The sequence below is a fragment of the Anarhichas minor genome, unplaced genomic scaffold, assembly GCF_050575085.1.
Source record: "Anarhichas minor isolate MPS153535 unplaced genomic scaffold, ASM5057508v1 ptg000007l, whole genome shotgun sequence".
Taxonomy (NCBI): domain Eukaryota; kingdom Metazoa; phylum Chordata; class Actinopteri; order Perciformes; family Anarhichadidae; genus Anarhichas; species Anarhichas minor.
The window spans coordinates 5,826,818-5,836,170 of record NW_027466453.1 but is presented as its reverse complement, the minus strand read 5'-3'; the positions used below and the strand labels follow the sequence as shown (position 1 = coordinate 5,836,170).

General features: G+C 43.8%; 1 protein-coding gene across 1 annotated transcript; it reads left to right on the top strand.

Moving 5' to 3' along the window:
- Positions 1-252: 252 nt before the first annotated feature.
- Positions 253-7,970, top strand: rtbdn (retbindin). The gene is made up of 5 exons (XM_076081676.1): positions 253-412; positions 546-645; positions 1,421-1,549; positions 1,814-1,910; positions 7,623-7,970. Exons 1-5 carry the CDS (start codon positions 253-255, stop codon positions 7,968-7,970), a joined length of 834 nt encoding a protein of 277 aa, XP_075937791.1.
- Positions 7,971-9,353: the final 1,383 nt, after the last annotated feature.

The window sequence follows — 9,353 nt, the reverse complement described above, 5'->3', positions numbered from 1 at the left end:
GATTGAAACTATGGAGCCATGAGAATACCTGCGATTAAGGATTTTACACCCAACGTATTTAATTTTGCAGGTATCATCAAGAATAATTTATTCTCTAGACGTAATTTACATGCATTATATTAGCCTATTTCACGCTAAATTATGCGTGCATTGCTGTTGATTGCTTGAGATTCAGGTGCCAATGTGTTGTCTTTTGTCTGCCGCTGTCCAACGTGCTGAACTCCTTCCCCAGACCTGTTTGCGGCTGCAGAGATGGGTGTCACCTCTCGTCCTCTGCTATTGGTTTGCGCGTATTTGGCGGCGGCGCTGATTGGCGGGACCCGCTCGGAGGGCGTGTGTCTCCAAGACGGCAAGCATAAGGCCGCGCCCGGCCCGGAGCCGCACCTGAGGGAGTGCGGGCTGTACGCTGACAGTGAGTGACCGCCGTTTGTCTTGAGACGCTGCGTGTTTAAACGGTGTGAAAGACAACCTGTGATGGAAACGCCGAAGTGAATCTCTTGACTGACAGCTGGCTGCAAATGTTTTCCTGTCCTTGCTGCCCACAGATAGCTGCTGCACAGAAGAAGACATCCAGGATATCTCCCATGTGCCCTCTGATGTCAACAAGAACAAGCCCTGGGACAAGTGCGGGCCCCTGAGCTCTGAGTAAGTCTCACCCAGAACATACCCCTCTGATCCGGACTCACCTTGAATTTAACCTGAAAGCAGTAAACAATATTTTTTATAATAACAATGGATCGCTCTGCTACTTGTATGTGTCGCTCGTAATGACGAACTTACAGAGAATAATCAATCTGCAGTAGGCCTGTCGTGATAACTACTTTTTCATTGTTTAACAAACACGCATGCAGGGCAATATCGAGGTCAGCAAAAATGATTAAGGTCATGTCCATATATCACACAATGTAATGATCAATGTAAAGTCCATATATTGTAAATGAGTTGATATTGTAAAAATGATTGAAGTCATGTCCATACATCGTACAATAGGAACGTAAAAATTAACGAGATCATCTCCATATATAGTACGATAAGTCGATAATTCCGGCGGAAAAACGACGGCAAATAAATTCTAATGATGCTGTCTATCTGCTATGTGTAAATAGGCAATGTGTATGTTTTATATAGTTACAGATTCCATTGCCTCAAAGAGGCCAAAAATGAGTTATTGCAGGTTTGAGTAGCTTCAGTGAATCTTTTTCTCCATAGCAATATTGACTTTGAGATTTTACATCGTTCTGTGAAACGAACAATGCAACATGCCATTGTATAACGGTTCCAATGAAGAAACACACCCACACGAGATATTAGACAGCATAACAATATCAATATCAACTACTCTGTCGTGTCAAGGTTTAATTACAGCCGTCATCATGTTAGTCATCATGTTAGTACTAACTGCTCCCCTCTCTCCCCTCAGGTGCGAAGGCTTCCTGAAGCGCGTGTCGTGTTTTTACCGCTGCTCCCCCGATGCCGCGCGTTGGCCTCACCCCCACCGCCGCTCTTACATCCAGGCCGTGCCGCTCTGCCACAGCTTCTGCCGTGATTGGTGAGTCTGACAAACACATTGCCAAACACATCTAAATCAAGATCAGCATCTGTCCCCCATCACCTATAAGGCTGTCAAGAGCGAGATGACTATCCGTCTTAGCGTACTGTGCCATCCACGCTAAGACTGAGTGTCCAATAAACTGCTTTTTATGTGTAGCTGGGGGATTCGATTTTTGGTACACAACATGAGAAAATATTCAAATGAGAGAATTCAAGTTGAATGTTTTGCCATTTCAAAGAATTTACCCACCTTTCTTTACAGGTTTGACGCCTGCAGGATGGACATGACGTGTGCTCGTAACTGGGCCAAAGACCCCAGGGGACATAACTGCACTGGAACATGTGTTCAGTATCAGCAGGTAGGCTGTGATCTGGCACATCTGTGATCGGCTTTGTGTTGTTGTTTTGAGTGTGTTTAGCCACACTAGCAGCACGGCTTCATGGGTGGTAATTTAAGTCCCTCCAGCACTTTGGACCAGACGGAAATATCTCAACAACTCTTGGATGGATTGGAAATTTGGTTCCCTTGAGGATAAAGTGTAATACATTTTGTGATCCTATTGTTATTCATCTAGTTCTGTTCACCAGGTTTATATTTTTTTGTATTTTCCAATACTTTTGGTTTATGACCAAATACCAGCAAACCTAGTGACGTTCCCTTAAACCTCAGCTGTATTTTATATTTGTGCTAATTAGCAAAGTTAGCATGTTAAACAAAGATCAACTAAAGCCTTGATCATACTGCAGGACGAACACGGACAGCGGCTACCATTCGGATAATTAGTCTTGTCACACAGTTATATAGAGCTTTCAATATAACGGCTGCTGTAACAAGCTCTTTTAGCATTATTAAGAACATAAACTGATGCATTACGTATATGAGCAGAGTGCGGTCACGCCTTAGCTGAGGAAAGCACACTACGTGTCAGAGGTTTGAAATCCCACTGATGTTATTTGAGCCATGTGCTGCAGGTAGAAGGTCAGATACTGACTGTGTGTTGGTGGTCAAGTGAGTGTGCGGTAAGCGAAGGGTTAACAGCGCTGGGGCCGGCGCTGTGGGCTGAAGCGTGAAAAGGTTCGGTCCTGCTTCAGCGGGCAGAGGCCAGCTGGGTGATTTAAAAAGAGGCAGAGTGACCGAGGGGCCGTCACACACCACATGCCATGGCCCTCTATCTATCTATCCATCAATCCATCAATCCATCCATTCATCCATTCATCCATTCATCCATTAATGAATTCATTAATTTATTAATGAATTCATTCATTAATTAATCCATCCATCCATCCATCTATCCATCCATCCATTCATCAATTCCATCCATCCATCCATCCATCTATCCATCCATCCATCAATTCATCAATTCATCAATTAATCCATCCACCCATCCATGCCTCCATCCATCCATCCATGCCTCCATCCATACATCCATCCATGCCTCCATCCATCCATCCATCCCTCTATTCATCCATCCATCCATCCATGCCTCCATCCATGCCTCCATCCATCCATCCATCCATGCCTCCATCCATGCCTCCATCCATTCATCAATCCATCCATCCATTCATCCATCCATCCATTCATCCATCCATGCCTCCATCCATTCATTCATCCATGCCTCCATCCATTCATTCATCTATCCATCCATCATCCATCCATCCATCCATCCCTCCATTCATCCATCCGTTTTCCCTCTTTCTGTCCTCTTTTATCTCTGTCTCTCTCCACCACAAATGCACACAAAGCCCCAGACACCAGACCTTTTAGTAAGGCTCTGTGGATGATTACTGGAAATGACCGATTTGTAGTAAGAGAGAGAGAATGTATCCTCAGAGGGAGCTCTTTGCGTTTGTATCGGTCCATTTTCCTGTAGGGCGACACTAATGGCTCCAATGAATTTAAGTTTGAAACAGTTCCCGAATACAAATAAACCGCATTCAGCACATTCAACAGATCGGGCCCTAGTAGAGAGACTGCAAACAAGTGCTCGCCTCTTGCAACAAATTTTTTTTGGAGGTCACAGCAGTAAAGCTTCATTCTCTCGTTTTCTGTCGGCCTCCTCGCGGTCTGAGCTCGCAGCACTTTAGTCCACCTCAGGGCTGCGACGTGACGTGCTGCACAGGGAAGCAAAACTGCCAACACGCACAGACAATCTCTGTGACGGAAAACCGCTCACAACTCTGAATTTAGAGATTTCTAAGCTTTACATTCAAATGGCTTAATCCACACATTCACTGTGAGTGGAGAAAATCCACATGAAACATTTTCAAAATCCTCGACGGATTCCCAGTTCCGGGAAAGTTCACCTGATAGATAGGAACGAAATGCAGGCGTCTATGTTTGTGTGTGTGTGTGTGTGTGTGCGTGTTGCAGAATAAATATGCTCACATACAGTGAGGATTTGTAAATGCTGACTGCAGTATAGTGTCAATTTGCATAGAAACAAGCGAATGCATTTAAAGGCACACATAGCTACACACACACATCCACTGCATAAGAAAATCCCTTCTGGCACTCTGTGTCTCACTTTGTCTTTGTACTCATTGGTAACATTATTTGCCAGCCAAGGTCTGATTTATCTCGGCATTAGACACTCTCTCCGCTCCAGGTTTTGTGGGAATGAGGTTACATCTGCAAAGAGAGGCCATGTCCGTGCCAGGCGCTGGCACAGAAACCCATCTAGAGCGGCATCTGTGGATCAGTTATAGTGAATTAATGGTCTTAGTATGGGGACATTCGTCAGATGAGGTTACTGAAGGTTACAGCCTGCAAATTACTATGCAAATATTGTGTACATAAGGTGTACCAATGAAATACTTATACTGGGTTCTTATCTGTAGTTAGGGAAGAAGTACAGAGAACGAGAGGGGAACAAATTTGCGATTTGGCTCGACGTAGAATTAAACAGCCCAGTGGCCAGGAAAAAAGGCATTGTACATTTTGCTAACCAGAGATACGTCGAATGTGGATGTTTTTGCATTCGGTCAGAGCAAGTGAAGTAGGACAACGAGCGATTGAAGTATATCGAAAGTTACGTGGTATAAAAGTCATGTGGTATAATCAAGTAGTAAATCGAGCCAGGTAGTCCAGTAAGGGCGTAAAGGAGGGGTGGTGGATGGGTCAAGCAGACACAGGACTTTTTACCCAGGAGGCTGCTGTTTGTGTTCCTTCGTGAAACCAAAAGTTAACGTTGACTTTACGCTTGTTACGTTAGCGTTGTTACGTTAACGTTGTTACATAGCGCTGTTACGTTAGCGTTGTTACGTAGCGCTGTTACGTTTGTTATGTAACGCTATGTAAGAAGTCCGCTAAGGGCGGTTGTTATTTATTCATGCTAGTACAGTGTTACGGTTGTTATGTTATGTTGTTAGGTTACGTTTGTTTTACGTTACATTGTTACGTTGTTATGTTATTACGTAATTTTAAATTTGTGTATTGTTCAATATATCCATTACTGTAGTCATTTATTCTCAAATCTGGATCCTTTCTATTCAGCTGGTGCTACATAATGAAACTGACCTTTTTCTAATTCTAATTTTGACCCCTGGCCAAAAGAATCATTGCAAAAGACGAAAGATTTATCTTCAGTCAATGTCACAGAGATTTCAGTCCTCTCATTTGTCTGTCTTTCCTTTTTCACAACAGGTGTTACGTCGTAGAAGGGCAGAATTGAATAAGATGGGGATGGGAAGGACAGGGTAAAGCCCCGGGAAATTTCTGTATCACACTTATTCGATCACACCACGTCGTCTGGAGCCACTTGTGCTCGTACTGAATTAGCTTTGGCAGCAAACCATGTCTGCCTGGGGAAGGACAGAAAATTGTGTGTGTGTGTGTGTGTGTGTGTGTGTGTGTGCAGCCCCGTGTGTATAATGAGGTCGCTGCGATAAGACCTCAGCGTCAGGCAGAGAGTATATGTAGTGGAAACAGCCGCCATCCTCTTTGTCCTTCGACCATGGTAAATATATTACGGCTTTTTCTTCTCTGAGCACCCTGTGTGACTTAGACTTAATCCCCCAACCGACAGCAGGATGAAAGGAAGCAGACGCTGGGGTGGGGGTGTGCTACAGAGAAACAGGGAGAAGAAGAGAGACAAACAAACAGCGAGGGAAGCAATAAGAAAGAAAAAAAGATATGATAGAGTGGAAGTTAGGTGGGGCACAAAGGGAGCTGTAGACGAGGCAGCACGTCTTAATGACTGGTTATTAATCCGACAGTAAAGAGAGAAAACATACAAAAAAAACTGTTTGTGTTTGTCCCTGGAACTTCACTAATTAGCTCCCCAAACTATTTTGAAGCGTGTATAGGCCCTGCGCCATTTACATGAAACAGCTTAAATGTTGAATTGTGATTTGTTTTTTTGCTGCGTTATGCACAATCCCTTTTTAATCCGCGCGTCTTACCGTATTAGAGAGGAGCATAATTTTTCATGCTCAAGAAACCATAAAGCCGATGTCAGCAGTAATTGGAGTCTTGCCTCAAAGTGTAACTTTGACCGAGCGCTGTGATGCATTTCCTGTCAGATAGCGAACACAAAAGGTGCCGAAAGTGACCTTTTCTGATTAGTTTAGATCTGTCCGTCTGCTCTGCAGAATCATCGTTCTACCGTAAAGACGCCGCGGAGATGAATTCTTTCAGATACCACTGTGCCACTGTGAGCTTTTTCAAGGTCATCATGACTTGCTCTCGAGGCTGGTGGAGACCAGGTGAGGTGAGCGAAAGAGAGAGAAAGGCGGACAAAAGCCGTTTGCAAGAGCAGTGCCAGGTGCCTGCAGCTCCCTCTAACACCTGTAAGAGGGTGTTTCTTTTCAAGGCTGGCGCTGCCCTCAAAGGCCAAAATCAATAATTCCGATGAAAGCTAAGAAAGGACATACTTCATGAATGTTACATTTTTTTTTAGATATACTCCAAAATACAATACCAGTTTGGACTTAGTCCAATTTGAGAAGTCATTAGCAGTTACTAAATAGCTCTCCTGACTCTAATAATTATCAGTGGTGGAAAGTACATTAGTGTCTCTCCAATTTATGCTACTTTACACTTCTACTCCAGTGCATTTCGGGGCGATTTATTGTACTTTTTAATCCACCATGTACAGCTATAATTACCAATTGATTATGTAATAGATAATGTACAGCGAGCAGGTCATTTCAGGCACAGATGGATTATTGAACGGGTATGCTGGGCCCCCTGGCCTTCACCTCCAAGAGACATGTACCAGCCAGGAAGAGACTCAAAATAACAACAAAGAGACTAAAATAACCACATAGAACATAAAACGACCAAAAAAGAGACAAAATACAACTACAGAGAGATACAAAACAGCTGCAATGGGACAAAGGGACCACAAAGGGGACCACAAAGAGACTTACAACGACTATGAGAAGGGGCAAAACAACCACAAACAGACACAAAGTAACTACAAAGAGATACAAAAAGACTACAAAAAGGGACAAAACAACCACAAAGAGACACAAAGTAACTACAAAGAGCAAGATGCAAAACAGCTGCAAAGAAACCAATAGACCCCAAAGAGACTTGCAACAACTACAAAAAAGGGCAAGACAACCACAAAAAGACTACAAAGAGACACAAAGCCACTAGACAAAGACACAAAACTACTACTAAAAGGTGGCAAAACATCCACATAGACACAAAATGGCGACAAAGAGACACAAAACAGCTACAGAGAGAGACAAAATGTCTACAAAGAGACACAAAACAACTACAGAGAGAGACAAAATGACTACAAAGAGACACAAAACAACTACAGAGAGACAAAACGACTACAAAGAGACACAAAACAACGACAGAGAGACAAAATGACTACAAAAAGTACAAGGCTTTACTAGGATTTGTGTGGGCTGTGAGGTCACCATGTACTACCAGGGATGATACATTTGTATCCTGTCCCGCAATGAAACTAACAGAAATATTATGTTGTTAAATTTGTATTAGCTTGCGCATTAGACTAAACAAGATACATCAAATGTAGAGTATTTGTACATTGTGGTCAGAGGAGGAGGTAGAAATCTCTTTATTTACTATAAATATGTTGTGTGTGTGCCTGTAGATGTACCAGCACGGCAGGGACCTCTGCGAGAGCCTGTGGGGGGACGCCTTCATGACCGTGGAGGACGAGCCGGAGGATGCCGGAGAGGTCGGAGCGGAGGGCGCCGGTGGTCGCCCCTGCGGCTGCCTGACCCTCAGTCCCTCGGACAAGGACGTGATCGCCGCACTCAGGGCCCAGCAGGACGACCCGGAGGAGCTGGACACCACCAAGGCCGGCCTGCCTCAGTACCGCGCCCCGTGCCAGACCAAGCTGCCCCTGCCGGCCAGGAGCGGCAGGAAGGGCAACTCCGTGCTGCGCAAGCGCTCCGTCATGGTGGAGGACGTGGAGGGGAGTGGGAGCGGCTTGTAGGGAGGAGCGGTAGGCGGCAATATATTTAGAGATCGTTGTCTAGATCCTAATCTCTTGAAACGGAGTTGTAACCTCGCTCATCTAACTAACCTTACCACACAGACCTAAACTGGCATTATCATTATTATTCTACATGTAATCTCTCTGGTTTTAAATAACACTATACCTGGTATAAGATAGACTGACAAGCTTGCAACACTCTCAACAAACACCTGGTTATTTATTTGAACAACCTAAATTGCCAGGATTTAAAAAAAACAAATATCACTAATAGGCAACATCCTTAATTCTGAAAGGGCTCTGACTTCAATAATAAATATATTGATTATATCCCATAACGGCTGCACAAAAGTGAAGATTTTTTTATTTCAGAAGTCAGGTATTTTCTTTGCTTTGTAATGCTCTGTAAAACGCATCGGTGACATTTTGATATGAGGCTGTTGAAGTCCCAACAGCGTCAGCGCTTGTGCACGAATCAAACGCGTCGTCAGTAGCCAGAGGACTTTTCATGGCAGTATCGTAAAACACAATGTTCCCGCAACCAGTACTCCACCGACCCCGCTTCTCTTCTCAACCATTCTATAGGTGACTTTTTAATCTGTGCGCTAGTCAGTTGTTTAAAAGCAGATCTCGCCGTTGTGATGCCGTATCGTGCAGTTCTACATGTCATAAGGTCTATGATAGCGGAGAAGGCCACGCAGAGTAAAGATAATAATAATGAATGTAGCTTTCTACCAGAGATTACTGGCCCTGAACGCGAGGGATCGGGTATGATAACGACAACGGAGAGGCACGCGTAATGCCTGAGCGGAGGTTTAATACTCTGCCCGCCACAGTAAATCCGCAGAGGCAGCGTTCATACCAATGAAGGTTGCTCTGGTAGTTTGAGCACGTTGTATGTCGCCAATGTACCGTGGATGTTTCTTTTATAATTACGGCGTGTATTCTTTTTTTTTTAGAGCGAGGCACTGTTAGATGTACGTGTTTTGTAAAAAAAAAAATGAAATAAATAAAAGGGAAACTGAGTTGTCAGATTTACGGTAAGCTTGCTGAGATGGGTGTTTGCTGTGCTTTACGTTCTCAATAAAGACAATATTTCTAAATGCCAACCTGAGCCCGAGTCACAGTTCTTCATGGCTGCACTATTGCAGTCGAGCCCTTTATCATCTGAAAGTCCCCCAAAACAACGTGTATATCGTAGTCAGGTAGACACAGAGAGTATGCTGTAATGCAATGACTTTGGTCACTTTGTAGTCCTAATTGGCTGTTTGTTGTCCTCCTTGACACACATTTATGGATACTTTTTTTTTTTTTTTTTTTTATCAAATTTGTAGTTGAGTTCACTTGAGATAGATAGTGGAGCTTTTTACACCCTGTGAACAA

Excerpts from the sequence above, each read along its gene's own strand:
- rtbdn (XM_076081676.1), top strand. The coding sequence starts at position 253 with ATGGGTGTCACCTCTCGTCCTCTGCTATTGGTTTGCGCGTATTTGGCG. Across the intron at positions 413-545 it reads GTGCGGGCTGTACGCTGACA|ATAGCTGCTGCACAGAAGAA; the intron begins GTGAGTGACCGC and ends TGCTGCCCACAG. Across the intron at positions 646-1,420 it reads TGCGGGCCCCTGAGCTCTGA|GTGCGAAGGCTTCCTGAAGC; the intron begins GTAAGTCTCACC and ends CTCTCCCCTCAG.